At 40.1% G+C, this 19,532-nt stretch overlaps 1 protein-coding gene and 1 long non-coding RNA gene across 10 annotated transcripts in view; one reads left to right on the forward strand and one right to left on the reverse strand.

Moving 5' to 3' along the window:
• Nucleotides 1-445: 445 nt before the first annotated feature.
• On the reverse strand, nucleotides 446-1,294 carry LOC119566896. The gene is made up of 2 exons (XR_005226377.2): nucleotides 774-1,294; nucleotides 446-610 (listed from the first exon to the last, which is right to left on the reverse strand). It is a non-coding gene; the product is annotated as an uncharacterized LOC119566896 (long non-coding RNA).
• A 43-nt stretch (nucleotides 1,295-1,337) lies between these two features.
• The window catches only part of CAMSAP2 (calmodulin regulated spectrin associated protein family member 2), a 163,087-nt gene continuing 144,892 nt past the window's right edge, over nucleotides 1,338-19,532 (forward strand). For 4 of the 9 annotated variants that reach the window (XR_006283246.1, XM_037906019.2, XM_037906024.2 and 1 more), the window contains exons 1-2: nucleotides 1,340-2,178; nucleotides 18,135-18,394. Coding sequence is in view for 7 of the 9 variants with exons in the window: in XM_037906019.2 (XP_037761947.1) it covers nucleotides 2,040-2,178; nucleotides 18,135-18,394 (399 nt within the window). In the remaining 2 variants the exon portion in view is untranslated. Of the gene's footprint in view, nucleotides 2,179-18,134; nucleotides 18,395-19,532 lie in introns of those variants that run through there. The other 5 variants (XM_037906021.2, XM_037906022.2, XM_043520778.1 and 2 more) reach the window with 3 other exon arrangements.

The following is a 19,532-nucleotide window of genomic DNA, read 5'->3' on the forward strand; positions in this document are numbered from 1 at the left end:
TTTCTCATCAATAATCCCCATCCCAGCTAGTGTGCAACCTTAATATAGCATTTTCGGACTTCTAGATGTTAAACAATGGAGCTGTAGCATGTTTTTGTATGGAATTCTATTTTATGGAATATATATTTATATAAAACTAGTTCTTGCCTTCTTCAGTTTGTTGGCATTTAAATGTTAAAAGGTCTGATAGAGAAGAATAAAAAATATTTTGACAGAATGCAGCACAGAAAATATTAAAAATTGTATGCCTACACACACAGGTTGGTCATAGAGTCCTCACTTGTTTCTTTAAATATATACAAATGTAATATTTCTCTTATTGCATAATACAGTTCTCAAATTGTGTATGTTGTGTTGATCTGCAGATCTTTTGCTATTACTGTACCTAAAGCTGGCTAATAATGCTTGCTCCTTGTTTCCATCTGATAATTCATACTAAAAGACATGCAATAGTGTATTTTATTTTAATAATACAATAACATTACTGGTACTACTTTTCCATGTAAGCAAATTGTCCCAAAGATTTCAATCAGTCATGAGGGAAGGTGGTCCATGCATTTATGAGTTGGACAGGAGATGGTCCATGAGAATCTCTTAATTAAAATGTAACCTACACAATAAAAAAAAAAGTTATAGACTCCTTGGCATAAGATTTTCTCCATCATAATCCCTTTTCACCCCAAAACATTTGACAAGTTACAGACAGCTGACCCTACCCAAATGCAGCCTCCTTGAGAACAACCATCCACTAGCAAAAGGAGTTGTAAACTTACGTGAATTGTAAACTCTTTGAGGCAGGGACTATCTTTTTGATGGGTTTGTACAGCACTTAGCACGCTGAGGTACTGCTCCATGGAGGGGGTTCTCAGGCACCAGTTGAATGCTACTAATATAATAGGGAGGAATGATTTAAGCCAAGGACATTGGGACAAACCCACCAGGACAGGAAGTGCCCTCGAAACGTTAACAACCAGGGTCGACAAGCGTGTGGATTTCCTAGTGTCCCCCGTGGAAGGTCCCACCTGGCGACTGGCCTATGCAGAGGGAGGGTTCGTGCGGCCGCTGCTCCAGTCCCTCTCGGTACGTCCATGGAGCACTGCACGCGCTCCTTTCCTCCCCGCGGCGGGAAGCGCCCTCGCTCCCCTGGCACTGGGCCCCCGAGGCCTGGCTGCGCCTGGGAGCTGCCCGGCCTTGGCCTGGCGTCAAGAATGCCCCATTGTCCGGCCGGCCACGTGACGCCATTCCCCGCCAGGGCTGGGGAGGCCCCGCCCCTAGTCAGTCGCTGGGCCCAGCCCAGCCCAGGGCCGTTTCACGCTGAGGAGGGGGCGCGGGGCGCATGCGCCGTGCGCGGATTTGCTCTGCCATCCAGTGCGGCAGCGGCTGGGGAAAGCCGCAGCGGCTGGGCGAGACAGGATAGGAGCCGAGAGGCGTTAATTTGCGGCAGCCCCAAAGGGAGCCGGGGCGCTAGCAGGGGCAGCAGCCGCCGCCCCCACCCACCGGGGGTCTCCGCTGCGGGGAGGCGAAGGCGCGGGGGCTGCGCCGCGCCCGGAGCCTGCGCTGGGAATTTTGACATCTCTTGTGTCTCAGCGGCGGCCGGGAAGGGCCAGGTCCCCGCTTCCTGCCGCTGCGGGGAAATCACGGCCAGCTCCCGCGGGGGCTCCGTCCCTGCCGGCGGAGGGCGGGGGACTGCGTGGGGGGATCCCCCCGGGATCAGCCCTCGCTGGGGGGGGTATTTCCCTAGCAAAGGGGGGGGTTATAAACTTGTCATTTTGGGGGGCGGGGGCCTTGCCTGGATGAATTGAGACAAAGAGCGAGGGAAGGAGAAAGCAGAGGCTCTGCTACGTTCCTGGGCAGAGGAGGCATCACCCCATATGGACAGCTGAGTTCATCAACACCGGAGGCGGCGGCGGCGGCGGCGGCGGCTGCGTCTATTTTGTATACGTTTTTTTTTTATTGTTATTATTATTATTATTATTATTTTGTGGGGGAGGACTTGGGAAGAATAATCATGTAAATAAAAGAGAAGGTGCTGTAAAAAGATGGGGGATGCTGCAGACATCAAGGAAATGAGAAAGACGTTCATTGTTCCTGCCGTCAAACCTTTTGACCATTATGATTTCACCAGAGCTAAAATCGCCTGTAATCTAGCGTGGCTGGTGGCCAAAGCCTTTGGGACAGGTAGGTGGCGTCTTCTTCCCTTTCTTTGATGCTGGTTCCTGCCTGGTCGCTTCACTACTGCGGACGTGAGCCATTCCCAGGGGAATTGCACAGGAGAAAATCATCTTGATCTATTGCTTGATCATGTGGTTTTTATTTTCGAATATCTGTTGTCTTTTTTTCTTACGTGTATCAACGCTATTTCCGTCACTGAGTGTCATGTTTTTGTGTCTAATTGCGTTTATTTGGGGGTATTCAGCCTTGCAAAACTCTGTGTATTGTTTTTCCATTCACATTTGTTGTAATACAAAAATAGTTGTTTTCCGTTGAAGAGCTGGGAGGTAGAGGGGGATATGGATGTGCACTGTTAGTTTTGATATGTGTGATGGTAAGCCTATAGTCACTCAGATGGGTAAAGATTAAGCAATAACCTGGATTCCAGGAGAAAGAGCATTTAATGTCAATTGTCACCCAACACTTTATAGAATTCTCTCTGTCTGACTGTATAACATTAGTTTATTTTAATGCTTCTGAAAAGTGTTAGTTCCATGTTTCAAAAAACCAGGGCCTTCAGGAATATCAGACTTATTATTCTTAGTAATATTTCTGATATATCTTTTGAGGGCAAACATTTCAAAAATACAAAAAATGTGTGATTTAACTATATCATTATTTATTTAATTTTCAATTTATAAAACAGTTTTGTTGATATTCTTGAAAGAAAGAGTGTGCAGGAACAATCAATCATTTCCCCCCGTCCTCTGTAGAATAACAGGAAAAGGTTTCTCCTTTTGGAATTCTGCAACAGTTGCATATGTAGCCAGAGTACTGTTGCATATTGTAACAGGGCTAAAAGATGTATCTTTTTGATGTCATTAGGAGCTGGTAATACCCGACAACAACCTTTCTCTTTATATTTAAAAAAAAAAAATTTCCATGACTACTGGCTGTGCTATATATTAGCAGTTTCTATATGAAATAACCATTTCTGGTTATTGCAAAGTAATTTATTTTGTACAATACTTTTATATTTTGTAGAGCTCAGATTCATGATCTCTTTTTAATCAATGCAAATTTGAGCACTAAAGTGCTAAGGCAGTGAAAATTCTTGGAATAATTTGCTTTGGGGTCTTCAGAGGTGATGTAATTTAATGTCCTTAGGTGATTCAGTTCTGTAGGCTTGCATGTACATGAACTAAACATGTCTCTCTCCCCCCCCCCCCCAATGATCATATGAGGTGTAGAATATGCGCTGTGTCTGCAGATTCAGATATGGCAGAGGTTTATTCTGGTGTGGCTTTGCAAATTCTTTAGGCAATTGAGCTATTTTGGTTCCTATTAGCTGAGTTTGGATTGAATGTGGAAAGCAACCTGTAGGGTTCTTTCTACTTAGCTTTCTGTAACAGTCCGATCCAAACCAAATTCCTTTACTTTCCTTTTCCCTCCCTATGGTTTCCATTCTGAGAGATACACAAGCAAATGCAACAAGTAATCAGTTAAGAGCAGATATTCTCTGCTTTTGCCTTTTACATTCTCTGTTAGTATTTGACCCACTTAATGCAACTAATGGAAATAATGTCAAATAGAATTGTATACAGCATTAAAGTATTCCAGATCATAATTTTGTGACTAGTTTCAAGTCGGTGTTCCATGTGGTAGTAGTTCCTGGAGTTGTATATTAGAATTTGAGGGTGAGAGCATGGAAGTATACATAAAACTTGTATGTTTGAAATGCATACATTCCCTTTAGACGTGAAACAGAAGCAGAACTGGAGGATTGACCATCTCCTTTTCATATTTTTAAAGCTCTCCCTGGAATAGATTACAACTTTTTCTTCAAAGAAAGCCATATTTCTACTACCTGCTGTCATATGTTTACCCAAAGGAACTACAAAGGATGCTTAGAGTGTGTGTGAATATCTCATTCCCTATATATATATATATATATATATATATATATATATATATATATAAATACCTTGAAGTGACAGATTTTGAAGTGATCACTAATGAAATAAGGGGTTTCAAAACTTTGTCCTAAATTCACAGAAAATACTGAGCAATAACTATCTTGCACTTCTCCATTCATTCTGCTTTCCCAAGTTAAAATACTGTTTTCTCCATCAGATAATTCCTTATCTTGGAGAAAAGTCCTATCCCTCCACCATCCGTCCATTTTGGGCGAGTTCACATGGTTTCTTTTGTGGTATAAAAAGCATCTTCAGTTTCTTCTTTAGACATACTGTCCACACATGCAATATGTAAAAGTGTACATTTGGGGTCTGACAGATGTGCCTTGTTTTAAATGCATGGTGCAACACAAACAAAAATGTGGGTGACTCTTAAGAACAACTTGGTTGTGCTATATAAGAGAAACCTGTCCTCTCCAAGAGGACTTCTGAAGTATTCTGTGGGGGGCAGTTTTGCTTTACCAAAATCAAGGAGTCAGTGCTATCCTTGTTGGAGTGGTGTCTATGGGACTGGTAATAAACATACAGTCCCAGATTCAGCTCTGTTACATCTGTGCAATGTCATGGACTTTAATGAGGTTGTGAAGGGATAAAAGTAGACTTTGTTTAACCCTGTATTTGCATATGATATGAGCCAAACAGACAGCACAAGAACAGAAGATGTATGGGGGAAATAGTCATTTAAAAACATCATATATGAAGCATGAATGAGATTGAAATGACTTTGAATATAAAAATAATGCTAGGAATTTATGCTTCCTTTCAGTCTTATTCCATCTCCTGTAGCATCCATTTTCAGTTCTTTCAGAGTTAGGAAGAAACACAATCTTCTCCTACGAACCAAAGCTGAAATTTAACTGGGTACATCAGTGCATAGTCTTAATTCAACATAATATAACTGCAAGCAGATAAGTCCTAAGCCTATGTTGCCCTGATGGTACTTGAGAGATTTAAGGTTTCAGAGGGGTAGCCGTGAGAATCTGTATCAGCAAAAACAAGGAGTACTTGTGGCACCTTAGAGACTAACAAATTTATCTGGGCATAAGCTTTCGTGGGCTAAAACCCACTTCATCCAATGCATGGAGTGGAAAATACAGCAGGAAGATATATACACAGTACATGAAAAGATGGGAGTTGCCTTACCAAGTGGGGGGAGGGAGAGGAGTCAGTTCTAACGAGGCAATTCAATTAAAGTGGGCTATTATCAACAGGAGGAAAAATCACTTTTGTAGTAGTAATCAAGGTGGCCCATTTCAAAGAGTTGACAAGAAGGTGTGAGTAGCAATAGGGGGAAATTAGCATGGGGAAATTTAGTTTTTGTAGTGACCCATTCACTCCCAGTCTTTATTCAGGCCTAATTTGGTATGCAGTTTACAAATTAATTCCAGTTCTGCAGTTTCTCATTGGAGTCTGTTTTTGAAGGTTTTTTTGTTGAAGAATTGCCACTTTTAAGTCTGTTATTGAGTGTCCAGGTAGGTTGAAGTGTTCTCCAACTGGTTTTTGAATGTTACTCAGACCTTCTTGTCAGCTGTTTGAAATGGGCCACCCTGATTACCACTACAAAAGTGATTTTTCCTCCTGTTGATAATAGCCCACTTTAATTGAATTGTCTCATTAGAACTGACCCCCCACTTGGTAAGGCAACTCTCATATTTTCATGTACTGTGTGTGTATATATATATATATATATATATATATATATATCTTCCTACTGTATTTTCCACTCCATGCATTGGATGAAGTGGGTTTTAGCCCACAAAAGCTTATGCCCAAATAAATTTGTTAGTCTCTAAGGTTCCACAGGTACTCCTTGTTGTTTTTGAGAGATTTAAGTTCAAGATTCAAATTTAAATGAATGCAAATAAACAAACGATTCTTTTAGCTTCTGGCTACTGTTTAACTGCAAGTACAAGTACTATGTAACAAGACTCAGACAAATGGAAAAGATATTTCTCTAACAAATAACTGTACATGATATATTTTGGTTCTTAAAATTTTGAGACACTGTTGTGGAATTCAAGTAATATCACAGTTGATTCATAAATACAGAAACTTTATGTCCCAGACAATGGTCTTTGAGATTATGTATTTTTCTTATTTTTATGAGCCATATTTACAGTGATTATTCAGGATTTAATATGGTTCTAATCTAGCGGTCAGTATGTGTTGGTCAAATGAACTTAATACATTTTGTTTAATGTATTTAGCTCAGTTGCTTTCCTAACATAAGCATAATGCAGTGAGAGCTTGATTTCTTCTTGTGTTTGTTTTAGAGACTTGGAAATATTAACATTTTGATTTGTTGCATTATGTTTGTACTTAAAACTACTTTTCCCTAGAAAGACCTTTATGAAATGGCTTTCTTTTGGAGAGAATCTGCACTAGAGATGCATTTTCATCTAACATAATGAAAGGAAGCTTCTTAAAAAGTTCAAGGGGCTGGGATGCAGAGGTGTTTTAACTGTCAAAAAATTTAAGAGATGTAGAAGTAGCTTTATTCTTCTAATATTTCAAAGGGGAGATGATCACAAAAAGTAAGACTCCCAAAATCTTGGGAATGGGAATGAAGTTTGATTGAGATTTTGGAAGGGCAATCTTTGGGTTTAAATCCACAAAGAATTACCCTGTATGCTAAAGTCTATTTAATTCAACAGACTACTCATGAGATTAGTGGTTTGGAAGAAAACAAGAACTTGCCTTTAGTTTAGAAAATCTGCTTTCCATACCAAATGGCTGAAATCTGCTGATATTATATTCCTTATGTACCTTAAAGGAGGATAGGCCTGACTAGTGAAAAGAATTGAAATACATTGTAACACGGTGTATGTCAAGGTTCCTCCCCCACTCTGAACTCTAGAGTACAGATGTGGGGACCTGCATGAAAACCTCCTAAGCTTACTTTTATCAGCTTAGGTTAAAACTTCCCCAAGGTACAAATTAATTTTACCCTTTGCCCTTGGAATTTCCACTGCCACCACCAAACTTTTAACTGGGTTTACTGGAAAACATAGTTTGGACACATCTTTCCCCCCAAAATCCCCCCAACCCTTGCACCCCACTTCCTGGGGAAGGTTTGGTAAAAATCCTCACCATAGGTGACCACAGACTCAAACCCTTGGATCTTAGAACAATGAAAAAGCATTCAGTTTTCTTACAAGAAGACTTTTAATAGAAGTAAAGGAATCACCTCTATAAAATTAGGATGGTAGATACCTTGCAGGGTAATTAGATTCAAAACATAGAGAATCCCTCTAGGCAAAACCTTAAGTTACAAAAAAGACACACAGACAGAAATAGTCATTCTATTCAGCACAGTTCTTTTCTCAGCCATTTAAAGAAATCATAATCTAACGCATACCTAGCTAGATTACTTACTAAAAGTTCTAAGACTCCATTCCTGTTCTATCCCCGGCAAAAGCAGCATTCAGACAGACCCAGACCCTTTGTTTTTTTCCCCTCCTCCCAGCTTTTGAAAGTATCTTGTCTCCTCATTGGTCATTTTTGTGCCAGCGAGGTTACCTTTAGCTTCTTAACCCTTTACAGGTGAGAGGATTTTTCCTCTGGCCAGGAGGGATTTTAAAGGGGTTTACCCTTCCCTTTATATTTGACAGTGTACAAGAGACTTATGTCCTTAAGATCTTTGTCAATCTTTTGAAGACATCTAAAGAGTTTGTGTTCTTTCTCTCTTAGAACCATAGTCACATTAGAAAGTGAACTATTCTGAGAGAATTTTAAAAGGCAACTCTATAGTGAAAACAGGTCTACACAGTACAGATTCGGGGCGGGGGAATCCTTTTTACAATTAAGGGGAATCAGACTGATTTTTTTTTAAGTTCTAAGTTGCAAAAACAAATTAGATACAGTATAAAATTTTGGGCCAAATTCATTCATGCTGTTATAATATTGAAGTAATAGACTACAAAGCACTTTATTCTTGAGCTTGCATTAAGCGGGAGTTCTGAAAAGTTTTTACCTGATAATTCACTTTCTGAGAATTATGCTGCAGATGCTCTACTAATATGTGGTGGGAGTCAATATAAACAGTCTGGGTCTTCGTTGGAGATTCTAGAATCTACTATTCCCATGGGAGACATTTTAAAAGGGTTAAAGTTAATACAGTAAAATAACTGAAAGCTTTGGTTTAGGTGAAGAAACCACACAAGAATGACACTATGTATAAGAGTACAGATTTTGGTTGGGTGGGGTTGCACGTATGTACCAGATGTCTAGTGGACACACTTCTGTGTTAAGAGTAGGTATGGTATGAGGCTTTGTTGTCAGTGCAGAAGATGTGAAGTATCTTGCTGTAAAGTTTTCTGATACATCTGAGCAGAAGTTATGTGGCGTTATGGTTATAGAATTGAAATTGTTTGAGCTAAAATATCCCAATTGCAGGTATGGAAATAATCCTGTAAATTATTTAAGTGTAATGTTAACTTAGGTTCTCCTAGTTTTCTAGTTTCTGTGATGGTGTGTTTATTTTTGGTTAAGTTTCTGTAAGACGGTTTAGAAGAACTAATGTGAAACACATTGATGCTTAAACTGGAACTCTTGATGTAATGGAGTTTGTAAGGTGCACCAAGGTTTGCATCTACTAGGCTCTGAGTTCAAGTGTGTGTAAATTTTGAACATCTGCCAGCTTCAATGCAGCTTACAGGTTCCTCAACCCAAAAACCATTGAGTGTGGTGCAGTTTAGGAGTGCATTAAACCAAATACAAGTGACTTCCATACAAAGTTGGGAAAGCAGGTAGAGCCTGCTCAGTTTGCAAGTTAAATGTATATACTGTGCACTGAATAAATTCCAGAGAGATCCTCACTGCAAATTCTTTAACAACATATGAATGGCCCTACTGGGTCAGAGCAAAGGTCCATCTAGCCCAGTATCCTGTCTTTGGACAGTGGCCAGTGCCAGGTGCTCCAGAGGGAATGAACAGAACAGTTAATCATCAAGTGATCCATTCCCTGTCGCTCATTGCTAGCTTCTGGCAAACAGAGGCTAGGGACACCATTCCTGCCCATCCTAGCTAATAGCCTTTGATGGACCTATCCTCCATGAATTTATCTCGTTCTTTTTTGAACCCGGTTATGGTCTTGGCCTTCACAACATCCTCCGGCAAGGAGTTCCACAGGTTGACTGCCTTGTGTCAAGAAATATTTCCTTTTATTTGTTTTAAACCTGCTGCCTGTTAATTTCATTTCGTGGCCCCTAGTTCTTTTGTTATGAGACATAGTAAACACTTTATCTACTTTCTCTATACCAATCATGATTTTATAGACCTCAATCATATCTCCCCTTAGTTGCCTCTTTTCCAAGATGAAAAGTCCCAGTCTTCTCTCTCCTCCACATGGAAGCCATTCCATACCCCAAATAATTTTGGTTGCCCTTTTCTGAACCTTTTCCAATTCCTATAGATATATATATATGTGTGTATATAAAAATAAAATTTTGAGATGGGCCACATCTGCACACAGTATTCAAGATGTGGGCATACCATTGATTTATATAGAGGCAACAAGATATTTTCTGTCCTATTATCTATCCCTTTCTTAATTATTCCCAGCATTGTTTGCTTTTTTGACTGCCAATGCACATTGAGTAGATGTTTTCAGAGAACTATCCACAATGACTCCAAGATCTCTTTCTTGAGAGGTAACAGTTAATTTAGACCCCATCATCTTATATGTATAGTTGGGATTATGCTTTCCAATGTTCATTACTTTGCATTTATCAGCATTAAATTTCATCTGCCATTTTGTTGCTCAGTTACCCTGTTTTGAGAGACCCTTTTGTAGCTCTTCACAGTCTGCCCGGGTCTTAACTATCTTTAGTAATTTTGTATCATCTGCAAATTTTGCCACCTCACTGTTTACCCCTTTTTCCAGATCGTTTATGAATATGTCGAATAGGACTGGTCCCAGAACAGACCCTTGGGGGACACCACTCTTTACCTCTCTCGATTCTGAAAACTGACCATAGACACCTATCCTTTGTTTCCTATCTTTTAACCAGTTACCAATCCATGAGAGCACCTTCCCTCTTATCCCGTGACCGCTTACTTTGTGTAAGAGCCTTTGGTGAGGGATCTTGTCAAAGGCTTTCTGAAAATCTAAGTACACTATATCCACTTTGCCCCCAGCCTTAAAGTTTAACCTAAAGAGTGAAGGGTGAGATTGATCCTAGTGGACAAGTAACTTCTGCATCAAGACACAGGAGTTGATCTCTTAGATAATTGGCTCCCAGGCCATTCAGCGCTTCATAGATTCTAATCAATATATTGAATTGCCCTCATAGTTGAATAAGAAGCCATGCAGAGTACAGAATATTGATATTGTGGGCATATAGTAGCTTGCATCAGTCAGGTTTGCACTAGTTGCAGCTTCAGGGTACTCTTTCAAGGATAACCTCTTTTGATTGTACAGTATTGTAACCTGAAGGCTGAATTGATTGAAAGCCATGGCTCACTATTTAGAGGTTTTTATCAGAGACCGTGATCTTAGTCTCTTGACCAACCATAAATAAAAGGCAGTGGATCCAGTATGACCTTGAAATTACAAATGTTTTGGGAAAGTAAACTTGCCGGTCTGGCCCACTCCTCCAGATGCTTCCCTCTATTGTTTCACTTCTGTCTTATCAGAACTGAGTCTGAGCTAGTTTCCCTCCATCTGCTTTCTCACCTCTGTTAGTTCTTAGAAGGTGCAGAAACTGCCATATAAGTTTGACAAAAGGGAGATAAAAATCTGAGTGTCATTTATATATTGGTGATGATGAAGGTCACAACATTTCATAGTCTTTCCTAGCAGCTGTAATTATATACCTGAACAGCAACAGGGACAGCACAGAGGCCAGTAGAAACCAATACATGCTTTTCTACTTCATGGTCATGTAAAGGTTTAGGATTTCTCTTAGAAAGGATTGACTTACTAAAGGGCCACTATCACAAAAGTCCACAAGCAAGATGGTCATTTCTACTGAAGACTGATTGTCTAGTAATCAACAAGGATACGGTCACTAAAAAGAGTTCATAGAATCATCTTTTTTCTGTATGATGCCCTCGCTTGAAACCGGATTGACGTGAGGTGACGTGAGTACAGCTGTTTTTAACTTCACTCTTTCAGTAACCTTTCTTAGGTTGGTAGCAATAAGCTGTGAGGGTAACAGTAAGTGGCCATGTTACTATGTGGCTAGCATCCTGACTTGGAAAGAAGTACTCATAAGTACTGTCAATAATGAGTTTCTCATGCCATGAATAGTAAGGGTCCAATTCACAGATCTCTAAGTGCAATTCCCCAAAGACCTAAGATGCTGAAGAGCTCAGTGGATGAAATTCCACCAGAGAGCTTGATGGATTCCTACCTCTTTATCTGATAGTGAACTCATGGCTCTGAACAAAAGTATGATCCAGTCAACCTTGTCAGTAAAGTAGATGGGAAAGCTCTTCAACATTTTGTTATAGAAAGCAAATGAGCGAGCACTAAACCAACCAAAATTTTGAACAGGTCTTCGTGTCAAGACACTGCTGTTATGCCAGGGGAAAGTGTGGTTGGGGTGTGTGTGTGGTTTGTTTTCTTTTTCTTTTTTATTACAACTAGTTCTGTTGTAGACAGAAACAAATGAGGAAAATCTAGATTAGACAGAGTTCCTGTGGAATAATTTAGCCGTAAACCTCAAAATTGTGTTGCATTAATTTAAATGGAGCATGTGGGGTCAAAGATGTTAACGTGACCATGTTACTGTCCAACTGTCATAAATATAAAGGGAAGGGTAAACCCCTTTAAAATCCCTCCTGGCCAGAGGAAAAATCCTCTCACCTGTAAAGGGTTAAGAAGCTAAAGGTAACCTCGCTGGCACCTGACCAAAATGACCAATGAGGAGACAAGATACTTTCAAAAGCTGGGAGGAGGGAGAGAAACAAAGGGTCTATGTCTGTCGGTATGCTGCTTTTGCCGGAGATAGAACAGGAATGGAGTCTTAGAACTTTTAGTAAGTAATCTAGCTAGGTATGCGTTAGATTATGATTTCTTTAAATGGCTGAGAAAAGAACTGTGCTGAATAGAATGACTATTTCTGTCTGTGTGTCTTTTTTGTAACTTAAGGTCTTGCCTAGAGGGATTCTCTATGTTTTGAATCTAATTACCCTGTAAGGTATCTACCATCCTGATTTTTACAGGGTGATTCCTTTACTTCCATTTACTTCTATTTCTATTAAAAGTCTTCTTGTAGGAAAACTGAATGCTTTTTCATTGTTCTCAGATCCAAGGGTTTGGGTCTGTGGTTACCTATGCAAATTGGTAAGGATTTTTACCAAACCTTTCCCAGGAAGTGGGGTGCAAGGGTTGGGAGGATTTTGGGGGGAAAGACGTGTCCAAACTACTTTTCCCAGTAAATCCAGTTAGAGTTTGGTAGTGGCAGTGGATATTCTAAGGACAAAGGATAAAATTAATTTGTACCTTGGGGAAGTTTTAACCTAAGCTGATAAAAGTAAGCTTAGGAGGTTTTCATGCAGATCCCCACATCTGTACCCTAGAGTTCAGAGTGGGGGAGGAACCTTGACACCAACATTAAACAGCTTTAAACAAGGTTCAAGATTTGGTATTCAGAGACCTCTGCCTGCTTAGTACCATGGCAAACACACCTTTTATTAAGGGATTATAAGAATATTTAAGGTACAGAAAAAAAGGAAAAACAGAGAAAACCTTTGAAATGTAAAATATTAAGTAAGATCTTTATTTTAACAACATTTCTTGTTCCCTTTCCCTGGTGAAAGTTTTTAGACGAAGGCAGGGAAAAAAACCCTGACAGTCTTTTAAATAGCTGTCCTTTTTTGTGGGGGGGAAGAAGTTAGCTGAGATGGGCTGGAGCTGTTGTTGTTAAAGTCCTGTTCCATTTCCTAAAAGGAAAAACAAGGCAAACACATGAAGGGAAAGAAAAGAACAGCAAAGATAGAAAATACAGCTTCTGTCTCTGGTATTGACTCACTTTACAACCTCACTGCTGGGGAAAATACAGCCACAGCACATAGTCTTATCAGCCACTCCAAGATCTGGAATGCATCGGATGAAGTGAGCTGTAGCTCACAAAAGCTTATGCTCAAATAAATTTGTGAGTCTCTAAGGTGCCACAAGTATTCCTTTTCTTTTTGCGAATACAGACTAACACGGCTGCTACTCTGAGACCTGTCCAAGATCTGGCTAACTTTTACCAGCAGTGCGCTTTGTAGGGCATTGGTTTTAGCTGCTCTTCGGTGACAGGTTTATAGCAGTGTTGCAAATTATACTGGGTTGACTGGCTAAACCAGACTTTTATGAGACAGAAAGGGGTAAAAAAAAAAGTGAGAGGAAGGAGACAAAATAAGGTGGGGTAGGAAAAGGACCACATAGGAGTGAGGGAGAAGGGGAGACAGTCTTACATCCCAGGTAGTGGCTGAGATTTAGCTGGAGTTGCTGGAGGTGTCATTTAGGTCCTTCCTCTTACGCCTGGTGTGGCCAGGATATTTTTCAGGATCAGGATGTGTTACGTTGGATTTCAGGGTCCTAGGAGTTGGTGGAGGTGGCAGCCATGGTGGTGAAGCTTGGTCCTCCACCTTGTCTTGTTGAGGTTGCCCAGTGTTTGCATCTGTCCCTACATGTTTTCTCCCCAAGGTTTTTTTGTTTGTTTGTGTTTTGGAACCTCAAAAGGGAATGAAGGGTAGAATAGCCCAGCCCCTCCTTATTTTGTCCACCAATTAAGTCTGACTTCTGATGCACCAATTGTGGTTCACTGATTTCTGGTCTGCACACTTCTCTTGTTTACCAGACGTGATCTCCATACAGTCCTTGAGTTATATCAGTAGGTCTTTTCATGTAGACTAATTCAGTCTGTCTCCCTTTTTCACCTTTTCCTATCATTTATTGTTCTACGTAAGGGTGCAAGTTTGTCACAGAAGTCACGGATTCAGTGACTTTTCTTGATTTCTGCAGTGGCTGGTGCACCTTGCTCAGGGGCAGCTCAGGTATCCCTTGGGGCAGTCTTGGGCCACCGCAGCAGACTTTGGGAGTGGAATGGGGCAGGGGTGTGGGGTGGGGGTGGGGCAGGCTCTGAGCAGTGCTTGCCTGCGGGGCTCACCGGAAGCGGTAACATCCCCATCTCTCAGGTCCTAGGCAGAGGCATAGCCAGGCACCTCTGCACACTGCCTCTGCCTGCAGGTACTGCCCCTGCAGCTCCCAATGGCTGTGGTTCCTGGCCAATGGGAGCTGCGGAGGCAGCACACAGAGTCCAGCTTTCAACATCTGGAGTGAAATCCTGGCCCATTGAAGTCAATAAGAGTTTTGCCGTTGACTTCAGTGAGGTCAGAATTTCATCCATAGTGTCCCCACCCCATCCCTGCTCTCCCAGAGGAGCTCAATGCCCAGTGTACCCACTGACTTCAACTGGCAGGGATTTTCTTCTCAAAATCAGACTGTAGTTGCTAAAGTTTCTTCCCTAAAATTAGACTACTTTGGAAATGTGGCTCTCTTTTTATATATATCTCAATAAAATGGATACAATAGATAAATTTCATTGGTCTTGGGTATTTGTAAGACACTTCAAGATTTTCAGTATTACAAAAGTACAAAGGTTGGTATAGTAACATAATAATCTTCTGTATCCCGTATTTCAAGTTCTGTCATCCTTGCGTATTCTGGCTTCTCCTGCTAGTTAATCTCCAGAAGTGACTCCAGACTGGTGCCTGGATAGAAGCATAAAACTTATGACAGTCTTGTTCCTTTTGCCATGTGTAATGGTCTCTTGCATGCACCAGTCTAGAGGATATCTTGAATTATGTTCTTGCTTATTACTGTGTTACTATTTTATTGCCTTATTTGTACAGTGCCCAAAAGGTTAGGTGTTCTGCTGACACAGAATGGGACAGGTTTCTCTCTCAAAAGAGCTTAAAGTTTAAATGGGCTATATACAGACAAGGAAGGAAGGATTATGACGAGAGAGCTGGAGCAGGAGGCACGTGGAAGGAATAAATGGAACTGGTTATTCGGTTGCTTAGTTGTAGAGTAAATGCTTTTTTAATAGCAAATTGGAAGGTCCTGTGTAGGACTGTGAGGAAACAAGTGTTTGATGTATCTGTAGGTGGTGAGGGAGGCTTCATGGTGTACAGTAGTGGCTCTCAACATGTGCCATACTGGGACTGTCTATCCGGTTAGCAATACAAGAAGGGCATGGTATTTGTGACAACCACCTCTGCCTCCCTCACAAGTTATCTAAGCTGAGAACCCATGTGTAGAGGGTCCAAGGGAAGGATTTCCTGGTGTATGTGGCAGTATAGGAGTAGAACACATGCTTGTGGAGGTAAGAGATAGGAAATGTTATTGCAGTTATTTTACAAAATGGCTACTGAAGTGTTTGTCACATATCAAACATACATAGTTTGTCAGTGTGTGTTGAACTATGAATATTCCTAAAATTTCAGATTGGTATCAGAGTAACTGTAAAAGTTTACAGTTCACTTGGTATTTTGTAAAGGTGATAAGTTCCTTGACAGCTTAAATATATTTATTAAGATTCATTTTAGGGCACGTGATCAGAGAATAATCAGTAGAAATGTATGACATAGCAACTAAACTTCCTTCATTTGATAAAAAGAGTAGCAAACCAGCTAGAAATGCATATGGTATCCTCTCATTTTCATGTAGAGGGTTTTAGTTGAAGATGTGATGAACTTCAGTTTTGGTTTTTGATTATCTTACAGTATTTGTTCACTAATACATCAAACTAATCACAGCCCAGTAATAAGGACCCTTTTTATATTGTTTCATGTTTGAAACTTATGGCTCAAAATCTACTAAACTAATGTATACGGTTAAACTGAGGCTTCAGTCAAATAGGATTCATTGTGCTATGTATGAAATGTTCAGACATCAGTATTGTACAAAATCATTTCTATAAATGTAGGTCTGAGACTTATCTTTTAAGGCATAAAAACCACTTATTTTTTTGCAAGGTAATAGATTAAAATTGGGAAAGCCAGCAGATAAATTGTTTAATTGTGAAGAGGTAACTTTTGTTTGCCAGTGGATTCAAAGGGCATCAATTAGTTTTGCAGACAAAACATTACGATCTGCATTTTAAGCCTAAGATGTCAGACTCCTAGCCAAACTTTAGCTAATGGTAACTTTTTTCTGTTTATTAAATTAGAAAAATCTCTCTTCCCTCTTGATATATTGAATCTGCAAATTAGAAGCAACATCTCATCCAACATTACCTTTATCTTGGTGGGGGACTGAGGGAGGCATTTAGGTACACGTTTTGTTTAAAAACCTAGAAAAAACATCGGGCTTCTATTCCCCTTATCTCCTCCCACAACCAATTGATAAAAGAAAGGTAGTTCTTTAAAAGCTAAATTAAGGAAGCACTTTGACTGTAATAAAATAAATTTGACTGGATGTTATCAATGAAAAGATGATCCCATGATATTCTGTTGTTCCCACCCCCCTCCCATCCTCTGTGTGGATTAAGAATAGAAGTATGGCCATATTGGGTCAGACCAGTGGTCCACCTGGATTCACCACCCTGGATTTTAAGTGGAATTGGAGTGTCCTGGTAGAGGATCTGCTGGAGGGACATGAACGGAAAGGTGGGGTGAGGCTGAAAAAAGCACTCGCTCCCCCCTTCCCTGGTGAATTGTGGGGGTTTTCACTTGCACTGCACATTTTATCCACCAGGTTAGTCCCAGACATCTAATAGTTAAGTTGCGGCCTGATTAAACCCATATCTAATGTCTCGTGTCATTCTTTCGGCATAGCCAGACAACCAGACCAGTATCCTGTCTTCCAACAGTGGATAATGCCAGGTGCTTCAGACTCCTAGTCAGGTCTTTCCTATCCTGTCACATAAGCTAGAAAGAGCCTGCAGTTTTCCTTGCTGTTTCTTCTTGGCCCTTGGCTCTTGTTTCTCCCTTCCCTGTCACAAGTGAATGGGCACTGAAACTCCAGCCCAAAGACTGGACATATGGTGTCTTGTCCCACAAATGATACCAGTCTAGCGTGCTTTGGGGTGACTGAGATTGCACTTCTAAGAATAGACGATCACCAAATGCCATTGTAATGCTTTTTTACGTGTGGGAGTGGAAATCCTGAGGGAAGATCTAAGTCCTATCTGACATTAGTGCCAATATTATTTTATTTGATGTAATGTCATTTTGAATTTTTATAGCTGTTCAGGTATACTTGTAAATGGGGTATTTTTTGATTCGTACATCTTATGTCTTTCATGAATGATGCATCTCTAATAACTGGTGTATGGTACTTGGGAAAGTTGTCATGGCTTTTCCTATAAAGCTTGTGATAGACAGCATTGTGCCAATTTTGTGTGAAAATCTCAGCATAGTTTGACAAATTCTTGTGTAGCTTTTTGTTGGCTCTGCAGCCATTCATTGGAAAGAGAAATGCACTCTGTTAAAAGGAAGTCAGTTACACACACTTCCTGAGACAGCGTTTATATATTTCAGCAAAAGGGTATGGCTCTTTTTTCTCCAGAAGTTTTATGTACACTAGAATGTATTATTATTCTATTTCCATAAAATTCTGGAATGAGACAGATTGTGTTGAATCACAGCTGACTGACATCATTTTGACTTTGTGGCTTGAGCTATGAAATATGACATGAAAAGAAGGAAGGTTTGGCCATAAACTTGGAAAAGCCAAGACATTTTGAATTAATGCTGCTTTAAAACCACATCTTGGCCATGCTGTGCTTTGGAATGTAAAACCACTGGGTTTTCTCCCCATGCTAATACCTGTGGCCAAATTTTGTTTAACAATATTACATTTATAAGTAACTTTCACTTCTCACTGTATTGTTCAGTTCTTATTCTGTAATGGGGTTCCCCATAGATGTGTTAAAATAATGTAGAAATAATTATATAAAAAGGGATACTTCCTAGCTAACAACTTTTATGTAAAGTGTGTATAGATTCGGTACCTTTCCTAGTACTGTGAAGTGTTGTTTATCTGATTATATCTTTTGGTTCTTGCAGAAAATGTTCCAGAGGAATTGCGAGAACCATTTTACACAGACCAGTATGACCAGGAACACATTAAACCACCTGTTGTTAACTTACTGCTATCTGCTGAACTCTACTGTCGTGCTGGAAGTCTTATTCTCAAGAGTGACGCTGCAAAACCACTTTTGGGTCATGATGCTGTTATCCAGGCCTTGGCACAGAAAGGTCTTTATGTCACTGATCAAGAGAAGTTGGTAACAGAAAGAGATCTGCACAAGAAACCCATTCAGATGGTGAGTATGGCTTCTGTATTTTTTTCCCTTGGTGCTCCTAATAGCAGTATAATTATTTGTTTGACTTAAGTCTCATCATTACTTTTATCTCAAGAACTATATTCAGTTAACTTGTGGGAGGGTTAAGGACTCCCCCCCCCCCCCTTGCCTCTCCCTTTCAAAATGGGGAGTAAGGGAGGATTCCAAAATTTTGAGATCACATCTTTGAAATTCTTTCAGATACCAAAACAAAACACAACACATTTTCCTCCTACAATTCAAGTGTCATTTCATCTGTGTTTCTGTTCTAATCGCACTTTTCTGTGTCTGTTCATTCCCTTTCCTTTTCACCAGTTCTCTCTACCGCTAAAGAATAGCTCATAACTTATTGACTGTGGGGAATACTTAATAGTTCTATAAATTTGTAGGTTTTATATAAATTTTAACTTGGTCAGCTGTAACTTTTCACTTTGTAAAAATATATTGAAATACAGCTTGATATAGCTTAAAATGGGAAGTAGACTTTAAAGGCAGAAGGTGAAATCTTTCCTGTATTGAAGTCCATGGCAGTTTTGTCAATACAAGAGTTGAGTAATTGAACAGTATCTTCCCAGATAAGGTCAAAATGTAGTGACCTTATAAATACATTTATTAGAAGATACTTAGTATGTTCTTCACATCCTTCGCTCCCATCTTCCTGTATTTGAATGACTATACGTGGAAACATTTGGAGACATGGCTCATTTTTTCTGTCTGTCCCTCCTTAATCTCCTCTTTTCCAAACTAAATATACCCAGTTCCTTCTCCCTCAGTTTCCTCCCTAAATGAAATCCTGGCCCCTGTGAAGTCCATTGCAAAACTCCCCTTAACTTCACTGGGACTAGGATTTTGCCTCCAGCCCATAGATCTAGCGAAGATAATCTACAGGTTGGTTCTGTTTCTCTCCCTCTACTTATAGAGCAGATTTGCTACAAGGAACCTTCTCTTTTGTTTTTCATAATTCCTATTTCTAGATGCATAGTGAAGAAAATGACTTAAGTCATCAGCCCAATAGCTGAACCTACAGCTTCATTTTTTCCAGGATCTCTTTCACTTGGAATCTACTTTCTGAAATCTGCTCAGCACTACATTTGGTGGTAGTTGTGGTCTGAGCACTTCT

The sequence above is a fragment of the Chelonia mydas genome, chromosome 8, assembly GCF_015237465.2.
Source record: "Chelonia mydas isolate rCheMyd1 chromosome 8, rCheMyd1.pri.v2, whole genome shotgun sequence".
Classification (NCBI taxonomy): Eukaryota; Metazoa; Chordata; order Testudines; family Cheloniidae; genus Chelonia; species Chelonia mydas.